Source organism: Myotis daubentonii, chromosome 8 (assembly GCF_963259705.1).
Source record: "Myotis daubentonii chromosome 8, mMyoDau2.1, whole genome shotgun sequence".
NCBI lineage: Eukaryota > Metazoa > Chordata > Mammalia > Chiroptera > Vespertilionidae > Myotis > Myotis daubentonii.
Window position 1 is genome coordinate 16,338,841 of NC_081847.1, and position 21,717 is coordinate 16,360,557.

A 21,717-nucleotide genomic window follows, 5' to 3' on the forward strand; every position below is an offset into this window, starting at 1 on the left:
AGTGGGTTTCAAAATTGGGAAGTGTGAGTGCTTCAACTTGTTCTTTTTCAAAACTGTTTTGGCAAATCTGGGCCCCTTAACATTTCCATATAGATTTCAGGATCAGTTTGTCAATTTCTACAGAGAAAACAATTTGAATTTTGATGGGTACTGAATTCATTACTTTGCTTTTTGATAACACTGAAAAATGAATATGCTACTTCATAATCTATCTATATATATAAAAGGCTAATATGCAAAGTGTTCCCTCAGGAGTTCAACCGGGAGACTGGGAGTTCGATCACTCACTATGACTTTTGCTGACCACCAGGGAGCGGTGCAGAACGAAGGAAGCCCCCAGCTGGCAGCCAGAAGGCCCCAATCAGCCCTGATCGCCGGCCAGGCCTAGGGACCCTACTCATGCATGAATTTCATGTACCGGGCCTCTAGTTATGCCATAAAATTTCAGTGGAATAGCAATGTGGTCCCAAGTTTTCATATTAAACAATTAGAAAACTTAAAAGGACTCATTTATTTTGGAAATCACATATGAAGACAGGGTTTCAATTTGTTTAAATACTTTATTTGAAGAACAGTGACAGTTTATTAGTCATAAAAATCATCAAAATCATCCGTGGACGTGCTATGGTCTCTAGGACGTAAAGCAGCCTCAATTTCTGAGTTAGTGTCATCAGACTCACCCCAGAAGGCTGGAAGAGAAAAGAAGACAGCTATTTAACATCTTGGTACCTTGATTAGCCTGGTTTAATTAGCTGGACTGGTTAATTGGAGCACTGGTCTGCAAAAGGCCTCCTAGGGACACCATGCGATGTACCTGACCAGATACACCTGGAATGCATGTCTGTACTGCACAAATTTACATATTTTACAGTGTGTTCTATGTATTGTTATGGAAAACACTTTACAGAATACTTTCTTTTCCCTTCTGTGTGTCCAACTCTTTACTGTAGGATTGGGATTTAAAATCAGGATTAACACAGAAGCAGGATTACCTGGGTATTTTATTAGGTCTGATACCACCTCACTGAGCTGCCTCTCCACCTTGATCTCCCTCTGTTCTTCACTCTTGTGAAGCAGAGAGGAGAAGAGAAGAGGTGCTTTACACTGGCACAAAGGTCTGGGTACACGTGGTTTATTTTGGAGGTAATCCTGAGAGTGATGGGGGTTAGGAGAACTGGGAAAGTGACACAGGGAAGAGAGAAAGCCACAGGGGCCGTTAATGAGAAAGGCTGGTGGCGGTGGTCCTACAGGGGATCCTCTGAGAGACTGCAGAACTCTTCTTAAATTGTCCAAAGAATAAGGAAGTGAGATAATTTATCCACCAACTTCAATGTCTCCTTGTGTGAGGGTTGTTCTCAACCAGGACATCTACTCCCTGGCACTTTGGGCTGCCCTGTGAGAAAGGAGCTTTATCTACTCCTGTGGTCAGATAAAGCCCTCAGGTGGAGATCCACAGCTGCCTGATGTAGAAGGCCAAGGGCATGCCAGTGAACTGCTGAGGGACCCCACAGTGATCAGACAGGATGTGGTGGGGAGATTGTCTGCTACACTGACAATCCCCATGATTATCAATATCTACATGGCATGACCTGTCAGCTCTGTGATGCCTTCTAATATATGACTCCAATAATCCTTCTACCAACCTGGTAAGGTAAGTATTAATATCTCTGTTTTACTGATCAAATTGAGGCTGTAACTGGCCAAATCATCATCAGTGGCTGGTCAAAGCCCAGAGTCTCACTTAGGTCATCTGACTCAACTCCATGTTCTCAATTATAACCCACTAGAAATGGGTTTAAGGAGACAGGAGTAGATAGAGACCAAGCTCAAAAGGGGATATCCTAGAATGCTATGTGCAAGGAAGGTTAGACTCTCCTTGTAAGCTGGGTGTTAAAGGTTGAATAGGAGCTTGTAGGCTGAGGAAAAGAAAAAGGAACATTATAGAGAAGGAGTAACATGAGCAAAGGCACACAGCGTAAGGCTGTGATTAGACTCAACGAGGATAAGACTCTTGGAAGAGCTGAGCTGGAGAGCAGGGATGGGGCCCCACAAAAAAGGGAGAAAGTATAGACTTTATCCTGTAGATGGTGGGAAGGCACTGGCAATTCTTAATCAGGAAGGTAAGAAGGTTAAATGAGGTTGTAGATGCTGGTGGGCAGGTGTAGGACAGTCAGGAGTTGGGAAGAGGTAGGACGTTAAAAAACCAGTTTGAGTCTCCTGCAAGAGCCCTTCATGTCTTGAGTAGTGGGTACTTGCAGGGCACTGGCAGTGAGGATGGGACAGAGGCAAAAAACATTTCACAGGTAGAATACAGTGCTGGTAATCAATTATATGCGGAGGTCAGGACTCCCTGCATATTCATACTTGCAAATTAAAATGCTATGCTTCTCACCTATGGCACCCATGTGCTCTCAGGTCACAGCCCTGTCACTGAAGCCCTCCAATCCCCTCAGAGACAACATCCCCCCAGGGAGAGTTAGTTGCAAGGACTGCCCTTGTGATCACAGGTGTGCTTCATGGCCCTTACACCAGAAAACAAATACACGTCACAAACGGGTCTTTTGGTCAGAACAGAAAATGGCAATCTGGTCTCGTTACTTATCTTACCTTTAGACTTTAAGTTGGTAGTTAGTTTCTTTTTGTTTTCATGACTGTAAAATAAAGGAATAACCTGAGTTCTAAAGAAAAAGATAACCAGACTAATATTTTTACAAAAAGCACCTTAGAGAAGAAGCACATGTTAGTCACTGAAAGGCCAGAAAATTTACATTTACTCCCCAACTTTTAAAGCAAAAAGAAAATGTCAGGCCTGCTGTGGCCAGAGGCGTTGGCTGATGCTTTGGTGGGAGGGTCCCTATTACAGCAGCATCGCTGCTGCCCTGAGTGTTGGCTCTGCAGCAGTTGAGTCAGACTCCGACCCCCCCCCCCCCTCGTGTGCCAAGGGGCATTGCAAACTGTGCTGTTTCAGAGAATGAATGCAAGGCAGTGAGACGAGGACCGATTTCCCCTCAACAGTCTCTGGAAAAAAATAGTGTGTAAAGTGTTAGCACTTGTAGACAAACTAAAAGAGAAATACCTGAAGTAGGGAATTCAAGATGGTAGGATACAAGAAGTTGATGAGGAAGTTAAAATACTTATCTTCATCAAGCCAATACTTAACGTTTTAACAAAGGAGTTAAAAATAAACTCTCACTTTCCTTAGTTAAACATGTTAACATGTGGCAGAAAAAAAATAAAATTATCCTAGAAATCCATGTTTAAGTCTCCGTGTATCACATGCATAAAAATGCAAGTGTCTAATGCATCTAATATCTAGCAGTTTGTTTGCTAGAGCCAATCAGACAAGAAACTGGCTGTATGGGATATGATGCCCACATCAGTGCTCCTTTTCAAGAGCTTTTGCAATTTTAATGAATTTAAAAGTCTCCTGTGGGAGCATCATTCAATTTTTAAATTATACTTAAATTCTCTAATGTTCAGCCCCACAACCACATCAAAATTACCACTAACCTACAGAACAACCATCACTGAGAACCACCTAAAATATAGGGGAACTGAAGTCCTCAACTAGGGATTTAAAGAAGAAGCCACATGAGATAGATAGGAGGGGCAGAAACATGGACCAGGCTGGTCCCACTCCCACGTATGGCGGTTTAAAATCAGGAGGGATATTTCAGCTGTGGAAGTCCCCCCTGAGGTGCTAGGAGTCCCAGCCCTACACCAGGCCTCCCAGCCCAGGGTTCCAGAGCCAGGAAGAGAAGTCCCCATAACTTCTGGCTATAAAAACCAATGGGGAGTGTGGCTGAGGGAGATAGAGGCTGCTGGAGTCCAAGGCAGTTCCTCTTAAAGGGCCCCTGCATGGACTTACTCAGACTCACTCCTGAGCTCCAGCACTGGGACAGCAGCTTGAAAGGAATCAGGGGCACACAGAGAGGCTCTGAATTGGCTGGTAGCAGGGGTAGGGAACATCCAGCCCATGGGCCATATAAAGCCCATGAAATCATTTGTCTGGTCCTAACAAGGCATTAGGGGTGAGTTAATTAAATGTTTGACCAAATGTAGCAGGCTAATTTTTAGGTTGATAATTTTATATGGCCCTTGAATGATGTTAAAAATATCCAAATGGCCCTTGGCAGAAAAAAGGTTCCTCATCCTTGCCTAGATCCTGCCAGGTTACTTCCTATTACTTTCCAAAATTCTCACTCATTCCCTATGCATTGCCACCCTCTGGTCAACAAAACCAGCATCTCTTGCCTGGATCTTTTTTTGAATCCTCACCTGAGGATATTTTTTTGTTACTGAATCTAGAGATTGATTCTGGAAAGCAGAAGGCAAAAAATAATCCAGAAAAAAAAAATCCCAATGAGTATCCCTGCAAATCTATAAATACTAATTTTAAGTTTCAGAGGCAGACCGAAATCTGAGACATTCTAATTCAACAAAGTCTGAGCGCCCCCTGATGGTTAACCAGGAGCCCTGCAGCAGACACTGCTTTTTAGCTGCCTGGGGTCAACTTGTTAACTAACTCCTTCCATTTGGCTAATCAAGCCATTGTTCTTTTGTGCTCTGTGTAGAAAAGAGAGACGCATACTAGTTTATGATGAAAAGCATGTGGATTATTTAGGAAGCTGCTAATTCAGTAGAATTTAAGGAGAATGCAGATTTGCTAAGCCAGAGATGCAGATGGGGGCTTTTATATGGAAACCTAAAGCGCATCTAGGAAAACCTCATTTTTATTTCTTTGTGATCTTCTTATCGCCCAGGAGGAAATGGCAGTGACCAGGCGAGAAGAGAGAGACCACGGTCCCCAGAGCATCAGCCGTAGCCTGGCGCCCTCCCCTGGCCGCTCCCGTAGCTGCAGGGCTGGTACGGAATGCCACCCAAGGAGGCTCTCCCAGGGTGCCTGCGGTGGTTGGATGACCTCTGCTACCTTTCCCCCGAGCAATTAAGTTGTAAGCACACATCCTTTTCTTTTGGTAAAATGTTATCTCGATCCAACCAGTAAACTGAAGTTACCCGACAGGCTGTTAACATATACTCTCCACTGAACAAATGGATCTGGGAGAGTGAAAGCGGCTTCCGGGGAAGGTAGAGCAAGACAATGTTTGCAGAGGAGAGGAAGCGCTGGCATGCACCCCGAACAAAAGGGAACAAGTGGTCTTTACGCGGAGAACAGCTTCCTATTAGGACTCACTCCTTCGTACATTATGCCTTTCATCCCCACTCAACCACAAAATGATTTTGCCGAAGCAAATACAATAGTAGAAAAAGATTTACACTGAAAGAATCTTTAATAATAAACTGTTGCCGATCTGCCTGCTTGCCTGTGATTTATAATACAATAAACATCGGATTCTATTACGGCTCATGCACTGAAGCTGCTGTTCTGAAAAATGGAATATGAAAGCACCCGGACCGCACCACCATCACAATGAAATGAGCATGTATAAATGTGCTAAGAGTATCTCTTTGCATCTTTTATAGCTTGTGTGTATTAATCTGTAACGCTTATTAAGAAAGCCATTGCTATGCAAAGCAGCACCCAATCCCTTTCTCTGGCTTTTCAACAGAGTGCACTGTTTAGCCAATAGGACGGACCCTCTGGCCCTCATTCTGCATTCATCGCAGGCAACATTTGCACAATGTATCTCTCAAAGGCGGCTGAAAAGAAGGCCTTAATACTCATGTAAACAACTGCAAACCAATTACTTAATGAATCAGGCCCACACATAATGAGGTGCAGACAAAGAGCTATAAATGTATTTTTGCGCCCAAGCCACTGCTTTAAAGTAAAATCCCTCGGCTGTAGTTTGGGCTTAACTAGCACATCATAATTATTGTCTCTAGGACATCAGAGGAAGCCATTTCTTTTTTTTTTTTTTTAGGTCCAGCGGGTTCTTTTTTTTTTTTTTCTGAGGTTGCTCATCAGCTCACTGACAAAATAGAGCAAAGAAGAATTTTTAAAAGTGCTACAGCAGCACTGCACTGTTATGTTTATTCTCAAGTACTGGTTTCGAGACCACTTGTAAAAGCAATAAAGCACGAGGAGTGACTGTAGTAAGTGGGATCTTTAAATGTAAGCCTCTAAGAAATTTCAGTGAATTCAGGCACAAACAGCAAAATCAGAGCTCTCCAAAGCCCAGGGTGGCGTATTAACAACAACTCACCCAGCACAAGAACAAAACCAGAAACATCCAACCCACGACTTGGCGCCCAGACCTTTTCCTCACTGGATTAGAAACAAGGCTTCCGTGCGGAATGTTTTTTCTTAAAGGGGGTGATGTGATTACTTGTAATTTATTTAGGAAATTAATTTCATGCAGAAGAAACAGTAATAACAAAAGGTCCCTGACTCAAACTGAAAAAAAAAAAAAAAGAGATTGCTTTCTATAATGAAATATAGGAGTAAGACATGAAATGATCAGGCTGAGAAAATATTCTGCAGAATCCAACTGCTTTCTGAATGTATTTAAAAATTGCCTGAAGAATACATATAAAGAAAAGTTTAAGAAGGATTGGGTTTTTAATGCCTCCAAAATATAATAAAAACATTTTTAACCATCTTTAAAAACTAAATGCTTGTATTATTATACCAAATTGTAACCATTAAGTGCTAAAAACTACCTGTAAATTTGTCTTTTAAAATTCCTTTTAGAAGACCTAAAACTTGAATTTATAGTATAATCATAAAAATATAATACTTTAATACACTTCCTGACCCATAATTCATTTTATACTTACATCAAAAACATGGATGAAAATCCAGGTATTAAAGATAATAATTTCTGATAACTACATGAGTAATTCCCTAAAATTAAACTTACCAGGTTTCTAAAAGCAGAATTCAATTTCAAAATATCATTCTTTTAAAAATATATTTCAGGTCCTAAAAATATTGTAATGTTTTTTAAAATATAAATGAAAACATTTTTTTTTTCATTTTAAAACACTATTATTCCTGGATCAAATCACTTTATCTTATGGGATACCAGAAATGTGAAGTTCCTGTTTTAAAATTTGGGCTAAGCAGTTAATTCAAATGTAATGCAATCATCCAAAGGACTTTTTAAATGAGAAATGTTACTACAAAAGGAAACTTGTAGTAACTTCTAAATGAAATTCATCCCAAAGCAAAAAGGAAGGTACTTCATCAGACGCTTGCTTCTATTCCCATCTATAAATTCTTGCTAATTGACTCATGCCACTGCATGATTAGCATTTTATGTTGATGACAAATCCAGCACACAACTCACTTATCATTGCTTGAAAAACTTAAAGTGCTACAGTTAAGAAAAAATGTGAAGAAATAAATTTTGTTCTTTATGGAAAATAAGGAAGAAAAGATAGAAAAGGAAAGTATAATGTAGCCCAAATACTTAGTACAAAAGAGGAGTACAAAAACAAATAGCCAGCAATGCTGTATGTACATCAGCTGTCTCAGAAAGAAGAAACGGGCCACTTTATTTCCTTTAAGGTCCGATGTTTTCTCTGCCCCTTTCCATTGTGTGGTCTCTAAGCAGCCCTACTGCGAGCAGCTGTAGACGCTAATTTGTGGTTCACTGAGGTGTCAATTGAGTCTTAAACCACGGAAACAACAGCTGCAAAACAATACTTGGCTCTGGTGCAAACATTTTCAAAGGTAGGCTGAAGTTTCAACTGTTATTTTAGATAAATACCAGAACCAGAACCTTCCATCAAGTCACACAACAAAATAACATGTAGCTGGAGTTTGATTCATTGCATAGTGACATTTCTCTTCTTGTTGCCACCATTCAGAAAGGCTTTCACGACTTTACCTTGACAAAGGACTTCTTTCGCTAGATGAAAAACTAGTTTCCGATGTGATTTTGTTAGTTGTCGTCTTCAGTGTACCACCGCCAATGTTCAAACCTGTGACAAGCACCAACAGGAGAGGGAGCATTAGCCTCCATATAGCAACAGACTCAACGAAGAAAGAAGGGGCCTCACAATGACTTTGGTAAAATGTCAACAGAGGAAGGTGCTGCTCAAGCCACAGAAAGCAAGGGCGCTTTTGAGGCAAGAAATAACACATCGGTAGAATACTGAAAAGAAGTGTGTGTGTGTGTGTGTGTGTGGGGGGGGGGGGTTCCCAGTGAAACACAGAAGCCACAAAAAGTGAATAAAATCATTCAAAGAACACCATTTTAAATGATCAAGATGCATGGGTAAGCACATGGATCCCCACTATGGCATCGAGCTCTGGATAATTCACATTGTTATAACACACAGGCACCAACTCAATGGGTGCAAGGAGCCAGGTCTCAGAAATAACGGACACTCCTGGAGACAGCTGCCCACACCACCCACCTTTTAAAGCGCCTCTGCCAAATCCTCTGTTTTTCCATCTTGCAGAGGAGACTGAATCTCCACTGAAAACCGTCAAGGCCACTCTTTAACCAGCCTGAAAAGGCTGATGGGGAAGATGCACAATGCACCTTTCCCCTGGAGTTGGGGAAACTCCATGATGCCCCCAATTTGCGGGGCAACTCCTGATCTGTGCCTCCTGGGAGTCATCAGCCTTGGATGTGTTTGTTACAAGTCTGATTCTTAACTGGCAGTTGCCCAAGATCACAGATAGAGAGTGCCAGGGCAGCTCAGCAAAAGGCATTTGCTGACTTTCTACCCCGTAATCTGCTTGCCTGCATAGAACCTCTGCAGCAGAGGGATTCTCTTGATAACGTGTCCATGTGCAGCCTGCACAGGTCTGCAGGTGCTTACCAGGACCTGGTCATTTCAGATAGGAAAACAAAGGCACCAGGTGTAAGTGGCTTTCTTTAGAGACAGGTCCAGAGACAACAAAACTAAGACATCTGGTGTAGAAAGTAATTAAAACATGCACTGCACTTCAATCGTTAGACTTGGGGGTGGCTCCTGAGTTGAGAGTGCACATGCCCATCACCACCTGGAACCGTGCTGTGAAGTTTAACACAGTACTTGGCTTCCATTTTCCTCTGCCCTCTGAGCCAACTTCCTGCTTCTTTTTGGAGCTCAGAGAAGTCCCCAGGATCAGAGTGAGAATGAGAAGGAAAGAGTAATGCATGACCAAAATGCAAAAGAAATACCAGAGGCAGTATCTAACTACAATGACTGCCAACACTATTAGAAGGACTAAGAAGATCCAAACGACGACAATTTAGAATGTTGCAAACACATAGTGTAATTTTAAGTGTAGAGTGAGAAAATTGAATCTAGGGATACTTGACTACAAAACCCATATAGTATCACTTCACTTACGAATGAATTAACAAAATATGTTTAATTATTAATATATTAATACTATAATTTTGATACACATCCAACAGACTACAACTTATATCATATTTACTCGTCCTTTGAACCTGTCCAATGAACTATCCAAAGTATACTTACCAATAACAAATCTGTGGAGTCGCCTGTGTATGTCTGCTAACCAGCTATAATGCTCAGAAAGAGACATTTCTTTCTTGGGGCCTTGCTTATAAAATGAGGGGGTTGAATAAGTTCCCCTGGGTTCTAATTCTGTGACTCAAATGTGAAGAAGGAGATGAAAAGCAAACATTTAAGGGCTCACAAGTGCTCTATCTCTCCAAAGTGATGAAGACTTCTACTGCGGGCAGAGGCCCTGTTTTATACCTGAACAAACTACAATGTCTCATGTTCACAGAGTTCAAATCACCGCCACCACCACGACCACCACATGCCAGCCCTCCTGGAGGCTTTTCTCCAACAGGCACAGGGCTGGGTACTTAAGCTACAGTGGCTCACTGAATCCTCAAAACAACCAAAATAAATTTTGCAGCAACTGATTCTAACATTACAATTAACTAGGAAATAGCTTCAAAGACAAGTCTGATGTACCATTAAGTGTGTCTCTCAAAAAAAGTGTCTGTCTGGTGAACACATCTTTGAGACAGTTGGGAAATCTGAATATGGACAGGAAATCATGTGATATTAGAAGTCATTTTTTGCCCTAGCCAATTTGGCTCAGTGGATAGAGTATTGGCCTGCAGACCAAAGGGCCCTGGATTCGATTCCGGTCAAGGGCACAAGTCTGGGTGTGGGCTCAATCCCAGTAGGGGGCATGTAGGAGGCAGCCGACCGATGATTTTTCCTCATCATTGATGTTTCTATCTCTCTCTCCCTCTCCTTTCCTCTCTGAAGTCAATAAAAATATATTTAAAAAGATCATTTTTTCATTCTGATAGGTAAGAATAATGGTATGGTGTCTTATGTAAAAGTAACATTAAAGTGTACTTCCTTCAGTATTAATCCATTTATTTTCACAGAGGGAACTGAGGTGACTTATACTAAAAACGTGTAATAAAATGAAAACCAGTGAAAATCATAAAAATACAATAAAATATCAGAAAACAGAGAAAATTACGCTTAAAACAAACATCCCAGATTGTCGAAATTACATTTAAGCTTAAAACTAGTTTTTACTGGGATTTAGTCTTCTCATCTAAAGAACCCCCAAATACCTCAACATTCTGGGTAGCCTAGGATGGTGCTCCCATTGATGGTTAGGAAACTGGAAGATGTGGGAAGAAAAGGACTGGACGTGTCTCCTGTGGTACTTAGGGACTCGTTGCTCTCATGTGCCTGCAGGCAGAACCCCAGGGTCTGTAAGCGCCATCACCTTGAGGGGCCAGAATGCATCCAGGAGGGAAGACTTTTCCAAACTCGTGTTCATTAACAACTGGAAAGGTACTGGCTCATTCTGACAGTGACAGTTTGTTACAATGCAAATTCCAGAAACCTTCAAAGAATGACCACTCTTCCCTGAACCCAGCACTGGCCACCACCCTGTGCTGTCCTAGACACTGATTCAAGGGCTGGATCTGCCCTTGCTCACCTGGAAGCTGTGAGGCAGAAGCGTCCTTTTGGAGTCTGTCCTCAGTTTGATCTGCATTATCCTGAAGGGCAGACTGCTTCAGCCACTGGTAGACTTTTGTTTCTATTGATGACAAAAAAAGGCACAGAGATTTGGATATCTACATGCAAAAGAGAGATGGACCCTTGCCTTATATCATACAGAAAAATCAACTCAAAAATGATTAAAGACTTAACTGTGAGACCTAGGAGAACCAAGATGGCGGCATAGGTTAACGCCGGAGTTTGCTGCTTTGAACAACTACTTCAAAAGTGAAACCAAAAAACGGAAGGGACATCACCCAGAACCACAGGAACGCTGGCTGAGTGGAAGTCCTACAACTAGGAGGAAAGAGAAACGCACACGGACACTCAGAGGAGGCGCAGTGCTGAAGTCAAATTCTGAGGTGCGGAGTGCGCGGAGCGGGCTGGCGGCGGAGGGCGCGGTTGTTGTTTTCAATCGGGAGGGATTCGCAGACTCTGAGCACCAGATCCGGGCGAGTCTTTAGGGACCCAGACTCAAACGGGAGAAGCGGGACTGTCTGGCTTCGGTCAGAGCAAGGGCAGCTTTCTCTCCGAGCTTTGCAGCGGGTGCTGGGACTCAGAGAGGCAGAGCCCCTTGGGACAGGACTGAGAGCCGCCATAACTGCTCTCTCCGGCCCACCCTGTTGATCCTGTGCGACCCGCCCCGCCCAAGCCCTGCACAGAGGCATTTGCCGGATAGCCTCAGGCAAAGGCTAGATTAGCACCTCCCTAGAGGACAGAAGTTCTCTCACTGCTGACACAGCTGATTCTCATAGCCATTTGGCCTGGAGGTCAAACCCTCCCTGGAATTAGCTACAACAATCAAGATTTATCTATAAGACTGCGAACAAAGACCACTAGGGGGTGCACCAAGGAAGCATAACAAAATGCGGAGACAAAGAAACAGGACAAAATTGTCAATGGAAGAAATAGAGTTCAGAACCACACTTTTAAGGTCTCTCAAGAACTGTTTAGAAGCTGCCGATAAACTTAATGAGATCTACATGAAAACTAATAAGACCCTCGATCTTATATTGGGGAACCAACTAGAAATTAAGCACACACGGACTGAAATAACGAATATTATACAGACGCCCGACAGCAGACCAGAGGAGCGCAAGAATCAAGTCAATGATTTGAAATGCGAGGAAGCAAAAAACATCCAACCGGAAAAGCAAAATGAAAAAAGAGTCCGAAAATACGAAGATAGTGTAAGGAGCCTCTGGGACAGCTTCAAGTGTACCAACATCAGAATTATAGGGGTGCCAGAAGATGAGAGAGACCAAGATATTAAAAACCTATTTGAAGAAATAATGACAGAAAACTTCCCCCACCTGGTGAAAGAAATGGACTTATAGGTCCAAGAAGCGCGGAGAACCCCAAACAAAAGGAATCCAAAGAGGACCACACCAAGACACATCATAATTAAAATGCCCAGAGCAAAAGATAAAGAGAGAATCTTAAAAACAGCAAGAGAAAGAAACTCAGTTACCTACAAGGGAATACCCATACGACTGTCAGCTGATTTCTCAACAGAAACTTTGCAGGCCAGAAGGGAGTGGCAAGAAATATTCAAAGTGATGAATACCAAGAACCTACAACCAAGATTACTTTATCCAGCAAAGCTATCATGCAGAATTGAAGGTCAGATAAAGAGCTTCACAGATAAGGAAAAGCTAAAGGAGTTCATCACCACCAAACCAGGATTATATGAAATGCTGAAAGGTATCCTTTAAGAAGAGGAAGAGGAAGAAAAAGGTAAAGATACAAATTATGAACAACAAATATGCATCTATCAACAAGTGAATCTAAGAATCAAGTGAATAAATAATCTGATGAACAGAATGAACTGTTGATTATAATAGAATCAGGGACATAGAAAGGGAATGGACTGACTATTCTTGGGGGGGAAAGGGGTGTGGGAGATGTGGGAAGAGACTGGACAAAAATCGTGCACCTATGGATGAGGACAGTGGGTGGGGAGTGAGGGCGGAGGGTGGGGTGGGAACTGGGAGGAGGGGAGTTATGGGGGGGGGGGAAAGGAACAAATGTAACAATCTGAACAATAAAGATTTAATTAAAAAAAAAAAAAAGACTTAACTGTGAGACCTAAAACTATTAAACTCTTAGAAGAAAACATAGGATAAAAGCTTTAGGACAGTGGACTTGTCAATGATTTCTTGGATGACCAAAGCACAGTCAATAAAATAAAAACCGACTAATAGGACTACTACAAACTTAAAATTTTTGCATGTCAAAGGAGACAATCAACAGAGTGAAAAGGCAAGCTATGCAATGGGAGAAAATAATTGAAATAATATTTTTGATAAGGGGTTAATATCCAGAACATATAAGGTACTTATATAATTTGATAACAACAAAAAAATAAAGCACTTTATTAATACTTTTTAAATGCATGAAAATTGTTTCTGTACTGCCTCTTTTAGGTACTCTGAAAACAAACAAAAGCCAATTTAGTTGAACCCAGTTTTCAAGACTCAAAGACAAGTTGTGTGAGTTTATCTGAGATGGCCAAATGCTATTCATTATTCTGAGTGGGTCAACTCATGGTAAATGGTTTCTCTCCACTCCAGGCCTTGCAGAAGCCACTACAGAATGAACCAGAAGAAACAGCACGGATTCCTTGGTCCGTCCTTTGGCTACTTCGAAGCACTCCCTGCTCTGCCTCTCAGGCTCTCACATTTGAGTGCCGGGTTTCTAGGCTGGGTGAATGGCAGGAACATCAGGAAGAATAGTCGTAGCAGGATGAGCTCAGAGACCCAGAGCTGAGAAAAATCTAACCAAGATTGTTGTGGGGACAGAAAGGGCATACACAGGGAGCAAAGCGAGGTGTGCCAAAAGCGTCAGCAGCAGCCCAGACCTGGATTGGGTTCACAGGACAGACACCCTTAGCCCTGCAGGGCTTCTAATGGCATCCACTGTAAGTTAAGGGGAGAAGGTTGTTGGGGAAAACAGTACATAAAGATCACATATGTGAAGGACCCAAGATACAACCTTGCCCACTACCTCAAGTCTCAAGGATACCTGGATGGAATGGAACATGGAGAATTAGTTTTAGCACAGAAATAACAAAACAGCATCCTATGTAGAAACAAGGGAAGATGGGTTCAAGAACACAGATATTACAGACACACTGGACAGGGCATTGTAAATGCAGACACTTGTGGGGGGGCCAAGCAGGAACCACACATAAAAAGTGACTCTGGTCAGGTAAGAGCAGCGGGAGGGGTGAGCTTGTAGCAGGCTGGAGGGCCATGCCCTGTCCACTGCGGAGAGCTATTCTCTGACTACAGCCAATTGCTGCCAGCTGGGAAAGTGGGCCTCGTCTCGCCAGATTTCTGCCTTTGTAAATGAAAAAATAAAAACTGCACAGGCCGAACAGAACCTACTTGCAATGTTGAAACTAGATGGTGAGCAATGTTAATTGTGCTACAAGAAAACTGTGAAAAACTTCAGCCAAGCTAATTTAGATGTTAAAAAAGCTCACTCCGTTCAAAGAGTTGAGAGACCCCAGAACATGTTATCAAGGGAGGCTGCAACATTTATTCAGAGATTTCTAAGTAGCTGTCTGTATCAAGTGGACCAGATTTGAGATTCTTTGAACACAAGTGTATGCTTTTTGCTAGGGGGGCTCAAACAATTCAGACATCCTCCAGGAATAGTCTAGAAGAGTTGGCTAGGAGGCCAACTTCATAAAGCAACAACGGCAAAGCTAGGATCTTAAGGTTTCTGGCAACTCAGGCTCAGGCTTTTGATAGTGAAGAATCAAGTGTTGAAAAGCTGCAAATTCATAGTTATTAAGTGAATGAACAAACAAGAGGCAAAAGTAACAAGTCTAGAGGTTCAAGTTAGCATGCTATAAACAAGGTAGGGACAAAGTGTGCATAATTCCAAGGGGAAAATACTTTAATCTTCTCAACAGGCAAGTAAACTCTCAGTCTGTAAATTTGAGGACTGGGTGGCTCCTTAGAACTCCAGGGAAACACTTCCTCTTATTCGTAATGTCAAACTCTCAGTAAACTATTGAGTAGTGAAAAGTATTATATAAAACAACTATTTCTAAAGAATATAGTTCGTTCTTTTTCTCTTTCTTTTTTCTTTATTTTATTTAATTTTTTCCAATTACCATTTATCCCATCTATGCCCTCTTCCACCTCCACCCCCATCACCACACTGTTGTCCATGTCCATGAGTTTTCGCTCTCTCTTTTTTTCTTTTTTGCTCAATCCCTCCACTCCCCTCAACACCCTTTCCCCACTAGAGCTGTCTGCCTGCTACGTGAAATAAGCCAGTCGGAGAAAGACCAGTATCAAATTATTTCACTCATATGTGGAATTTAATGAACAAACTGAACTACCAAGCAAAATAAAGACAGACTCATAGACAGAGAGCAGACAGATAGAATACAGTTATTTTCAATTAGAATGTTCCAGTACACACAGAAACAAGCATGCTTGCATGTTCCAGCTTTAGGTTCTGGATTCTCAGTCAAGCAGCTATTACATACTCAAATCTGTGTCAAGATTTAGCTTAAAAAGTAAAAAAGATCGTCATTTAAAACAAAAAATAAGGCAAGGGTCCGGGGGGCTAAAATCTACCCCTGCCATTAATTCCAGACTGATAACACAATTAGATAAAAATATTTTCCTACTTCCTTACATAAGCTAGCAGAACCCAATCAGCCATCTTCCTACAAAGTGGTAATGGTTCTCTGAGACTGTGTTTTTTTTTAATATGCATTTTGTGTCTAGAGAATGGACACAGCTAGAGAAACAAAGTGAAACACACTGCATAAAGGGAGGTAGGGGAGAGATGATGAGAAGAGAAGAAAGAAAAAGCCTCAACTTCTTATCTTTTATTCTCTTTTATATGCAAATGTACACCTGCTAAAATACTTCTAAATCTACAAATAAAAAGAAAAAGAAAATATCTGATGAACAAGTGCTTTTAACAACCTATTACAAGAGCCTGATAAGCATGTGGTTCATCAGCCTCTATGGGGTGTCTCTCAGGCAGAGCATCTGTCCTGGGCTTTTGCAGAAATGAAAAAAGAAGAGTTGGGTCTGGAAAAGGAATGACAAAGGGAGATGCAAACAATACCATCTCTACAGCTAGCAAAAACGACCTGGCACTGACAAAAAACTGGGCATCTCTGAATAAGGAAGGATAAGTGCCATTCCTATATGAAGTGTGTAGAATTTTAAAAATTAAATTTAAAAAATATTTTCTGTCCACTGAATTTCCAGCTGCTGTTACTTTTCATGTATCTCTACATCCATGCATTTTTTTTTAAAAAAAAAATACAATACACTAGATGTGTTGCTGATGCAGCAAACCCAGTTGTCTTTGCAAAATAAAACAAAAATTGTGGGATATATTTCTAAAATTAATTCTAAAGATAAATATTATCACTTAAAATCCAGAAACCACTTGTCTAGTAAACTGCTCAAATGAAATTGAGAAAATGGTAAGATATGGGTGCTTTCACAATTCTGAAAATACTTATCTATATTTAGGAATTTTTCAAAGACCATAAGTCTGCGTGAATGTGAGCAGCGCAGGTTGGGTCCACTTTTCACATCCAGACTTCCCACTCCACCAGGAGTCCTGGGCCTGTGAAGCTACTCCAGGTTTCTTTGTCCTCTCACAGAGAGGGCTGATGCACAGAGAAAATCCTACCACCCAACCCCTGTTCCCCATTCCCCATCGGGCGATTGGAGCCTGCTGGGATTGAGAAGTTGGCTGGCAGGTCCTGATTGGGGTCTGCAGGCTGGGGGTAGCTCCTGTGTTGAGTGTCTGTCCCTTGGTGGTCAGTGTGCATCATAGCCAACCAGTCGTTCCATCATCCAATTGATTTGCATATTATGCTTTTATATATATACTAGAGGCCTGGTGCACAAAAATTTGTGCACTCGGGGGAAGGGGGGTCCCTCAGACCGGCCTGTGCCCTCTTGCATTCTGGGACCCCTCGGGAGATAACGACCTGCTGGCTTAGGCCTGCTCCCGGGTGGCAGAGGGCAGGCCCAATCCCTAGGTGCAGCCCCTGGTCAGGCTCAGAGCAGGGTCGATGGGGAGGTTGCGGCGCCACCCCCCGTCACGCACAGAGCAGGGCCCATCAGGGGGGTTGGGGCTCCATACCCTGTCATGCACAGAGCAGGGTCAATCAGGGGGTTGGGGAGCTCCCCCCTGTCACTCAGGAGCAGGGTCAATAGGGGAGTTGGGGCACCGCCCCGTCACACTCAGGGCAGGGCGGATCGGGGGGTTGGGGCGCCGCCACTGTCACACTCAGGGCAGGGCAGATGGGGAGGTTATGACTCTACCCCATCACACACAGAGCAGGGCCCGTGGGGGGGGGGGGGGCGCCGCCCTCTATCACCCATAGAGTAGGGCCAATCAGGTGGTTGGGGTGCCGCCACTCTCATACTCAGGCAGGGCCAATTGGGACGTTATGACTCTACCCCGTCCCACACAGAGCAGGGCCCGTGGGGGGGCGGGGAGGGGGGGTTGGGGCGCCGCCCTCTAACACCCACAGAGCAGGGCTGATCAGGTGGTTGGGGCACCGCCACTCTTATACTCAGGGCAGGGCCAATGGGGAGGTTATGGCTCCACCCCGTCACACACAGAGCAGGGCCCGTGGGGGGCGGGGGGGTTGTGGCCCCGCCCCCTGTCACACACAAAGCTGCAGGGCGATCAGGGGGTTTGGGCGCTGCCCCCTGTCACGCTGATCCCAGTGCTGGGAGGCATATTACCCTTTTACTATATAGAATAGAAGCCTGGTGCATGGGTGGGGCTGGCTGGTTTGCCCTGAAGGGTGTCCTGGATCAGGGTGTGGGTCCCCACTGGGGTGCCTGGCCAGTCTGGCTGTGGGGATGATGGCTGTTTGCAGCTGGTCACACACACTTCAGGGTGGGGGTCCCCACTGGGGTGCCTGGCCAGTCTGGCTGAGGGGCTGAGGGCTGTTTTCAGGCTGGGACTGAAGCTCCCAACTGCTCCTTTTTTTCTTTTCTTTTTTTTTATTCTAGGCCAGCTTTAGCTCTGAGGCCTCGGCTGCTAAAAACAGGTTTCTGGCCTTTGTTTACCGGCTGTATTTGATACAATGTTGCGGTCCGGCTGGCTGAAGCTCCGCTAAGTAAAGCAAGTTTCTGGGTTTTTTTTAGCTTCTATATTCGCAACATAGTTGCTGAGAGTTGCAGCTGAGCCTTAAGGCAAGTCAGACGGGGAACGTTGGAGTTCTCCGTCACTAAAGCAAGCAAGCCTCCCTGTTCGCATCAGCTGCCTGGCTGCCGGCTGCCATCTTGGCTGCCAGTTAATTTGCATATCTCAGCCCTACTCTGTGAGTGACAGGGGGATTAGCCAATGGGAAGGGTAGCGGAGTGACACTAATTACCATGTTTCTCTTTTATTAGTGTAGATATATAGATATATATATATATAGATATATATATATACATATAGACATATAGACATATAGATATATAGATATAGATATAGATATAGATAGATAGCCAAGATATGGAAGCAACCTAAGGACCCATCAATGAATAATTGGATAAACAAGATGTGATACATATATACAATGGAATATTACTCAACCATAAAAAAGAATGAAATTTTACCACTTGTGACAACGCTGATGGAACTAGAGGGTATTATGCTAAGTGAAATAAGTCAAACAGAGAAAGACAATTACCATATGATTTCACTGTTATGTGGAATCTAAAAAACCCCCCCAAAACCAACAAACAAGAAATAGACTCATAGATACAGAGAGTTGCCAGATTGGAGGGGGGTTGGGGCCTGGGTGAAAAAGGTGAAGAGATTATGAAGTACAAATTGGTAGTCACAAAACAGTCATGGGGATGTCAAGAGCAGCACAGGGAATATAGTCAATAACACTGTAATAACTGTGTATGGTGCCAGGTGGGTATAGACTTTGGGGGGGGCGTCACTTTGTAAGTTACATAAACGTTTAACCACTAGGCTGTACACCTGAAACTAATATAAAATGTCAATGTAATTGAAACAAAATTCATGTCCACCCAGAACCTCAGGATGTGACCTTATTTGACCATAGCATAGGTTCTTTGCAGATGTAACTAATTAAGGCTCTCAAGATGAAATCCTGGATTTATGGTGGCCCTAAATCCAATGACAAGTGTCCTGAGAGGCAGCGGAGTGGACACAGAGACACAGAAAAGAAGGTGATGTAAAGATGGAGTTTTGTTGCCACAAACTAGGACCCACCAGGAGCTGAAACAGGCAAAGAAGGGTTCTCCCTGGAGCCCCCAGAGAGAGTACAGTATTGCGGACACTTTGATTTTAGACTTTTAGCATCCAGAACTGTGAGATAATACATTTCTGCTGTTTTCAGTTTGTAGTGCTTTGTTACAGCAGCCCTAGGAACATACATTAAACCCTAGGAGAGTTCACTGGTTTTGCATCCATGGATTCAACCAACTACAGATGAAATATATATTAAAAAAATCCCAGAGAAAGTTCCAAAAAACAAAACCTGAATTTGCTACTACACTAAATCTGAGCACTACATTAAATCCATGCGAATGAAGTGATGTGTTGGCATACCCTGCTGTAGCTCATATGAAAATATAATGCCTTTTTATATAAGGGACTTGAGCATCTGTAGATTTTGGTGTACACAGTGGGGGGAAGGCATTGTTAGGGGAACGGGTCCTGGAACCAGTCTCCTGAAAAGACACCAAGGGATAACTGAAATACACTCCCTGACCCCTGGTTTTATTAAAATATCTAACCCCCAAGCTATTCACTCTCTCCACTTGAGTCTCTTATGTAAAGTGAGAGTATTTCACAACATGACCTCCAAGGGCTCTTTCAGCTTTGAGACCTCCTGCCCCATGGTTCTCAAACCTGGGGAGTCACCTGAGTGTTATAAAAGGCTGATAACTGGCTCTTGCCCCTAGAGGTTCTGATATAACTGGTCAAGGGAGGATCTGGGGCATAGGCAAATTTTAAAACACCACAGAGGATTCTATTGTGCAACCACCGAGAATTTCTCTAGGCATGCATGTAGAAGTTCATTTCCTTGACTACAGGGGCATCCAATCAAGTGCACTAGTCAGAAAATTCTTTCATTCTTTAATAACTACATTAAATAAACACCGCTACCTTGCAACATCATGAGTGAGGAATGCTTTGCCATAGAAAGGAGCAGGCTGTAGGCCGAATGGGGGAAGTCCCAGCAGCCTGACCACTACCATAGAAACAGGGCCATGTGACCTGCAATGGACAATGGTGGTTCCTTGGTTTTGCATGAATTGGGGGTCCCCTATCTCAGGTGCAGCAGGTAATACGTCTTTACTGATTTTTGAACATTTCTGGGAAGGGACAAATGAGGAACAATCCTGAAGTCTCAGCAGTGGAGGTATCATGCCACTGTACTTTGGCAGTCCAAAGTTATCACCACAGTCTTCTCTCTCAAGATAAATCTAGTCACCAATGACAATGTGGCCATTGTATGTTTTCAGCTCTTTTCCAATTTGATGTCAAACTCAAGTAATAATGTTTTGGCAAGCACTGCCCAGGACCCCAAGTGACACCCTTCAAATTTATGCTGACCTCCCACAAAGCTTCTAAATGGAGCACCTTAGCATGACTTTGAATATTTCAGCTTGCCAAAGAATATGTGAAATGGCAGTCAGGCAACCACTTTCAACACAGCTTGACCATGAGAATTGATGTCAAAAGAATAAGAGGCTGAATGGACATTCTCAGAGGTTTAATCCTCTTGAGATAAAAGCTGAGAGCCCTTTTCACATGGAGCTTAAGGAGATGAGTTTTGCCAGGATGGGCACGTGGGTGGGAAAAGTATTGGTGGAGTGAATAACTGAAAGAGATAGTATTTTTGCCTGAATCAACAAGCATTTAAAGAAACTCCTTTAATACTCTCATTTTTATTCATTTGTTTGACATAATGAGTGCCCACTGTGTGCCAGACACTGTGTTAGATGATTGGTTTGTATGACATTTAGCATAAGCTGCATCATTTGCTAAAACTAAAATTCACTTCATTCTCAAAGGTAAATATAATTGAACACAGATAAAATTGTCAATGTGAGAACTTCCCCTTTGTGGTTTAAGTAGTTCAGGAGTCTTTCCCTCATAATCTAGATAAGCATTGCTTTAATCCTGGCCTAAGTGTTTCAGGGGAACACTGACCTGAATATCCTCCTATCAGCATGTGGTCTCAGGCCTATGTGTACCCAGATTTGCTGCTCTTTATAAAGGGCATAGCTCTCAGTACAATCCATACTCAGAAAACCTTGCAACCTTCCAAGCTCTGTAAACCCAACACAAGACAAAGGAAAGTAGGGCTATCTGTGTTCATCATTACTCTGTAAAGCATCCTTGAAGAGTTAATCTTTTGTTATGATACACGCTGATGTTTAATTAATCCAGGCATCCTGATGCAGTTCTTAAATCCTGAAATTTGAGTTCTAGTCAAGATCCAACACACTAGCTATGTGGCTCTGAGCCGGACTCAACCTTTCTAAGTTTCTGTTCGACCATCTTCAGAATGTTACTAGTATTTACCCCACAAGGCTGTTGTGAAGATTAGAGAAGACAGATGCTTAGTGAGGGCAAAGACCCAGTCTTTTGCTGTCCTGGTATTTCCAAGTAAAGATGTTTCATTACATGCAAATGATATACTATTTACTACATATATAAAATTATACATTTCATAGATATCAACATTAACCTTTAATTTCTATCTGAATTCTTTAGTGGGAATAACTAGACTAGTAAAAAGGGGTAGACTGTGTT

General features: G+C 42.8%; 1 protein-coding gene across 7 annotated transcripts in view; it reads right to left on the reverse strand.

The window, feature by feature from the left end:
- Nucleotides 1-540: 540 nt before the first annotated feature.
- Nucleotides 541-21,717, reverse strand: part of KIZ (kizuna centrosomal protein) — a 119,014-nt gene continuing 97,837 nt past the window's right edge. For 5 of the 7 annotated variants that reach the window (XM_059705408.1, XM_059705407.1, XM_059705410.1 and 2 more), the window contains 4 exons: nt 10,856-10,957; nt 7,797-7,890; nt 2,608-2,651; nt 541-689 (listed from right to left, as the gene is read on the reverse strand). In XM_059705408.1, coding sequence (XP_059561391.1) covers nt 586-689; nt 2,608-2,651; nt 7,797-7,890; nt 10,856-10,957 — 344 coding nt within the window. In that variant the 3' untranslated portion in view covers nt 541-585. Of the gene's footprint in view, nt 690-2,607; nt 2,652-7,796; nt 7,891-10,855; nt 10,958-20,061; nt 20,271-21,717 lie in introns of those variants that run through there. The other 2 variants (XM_059705409.1, XR_009454018.1) reach the window with 2 other exon arrangements.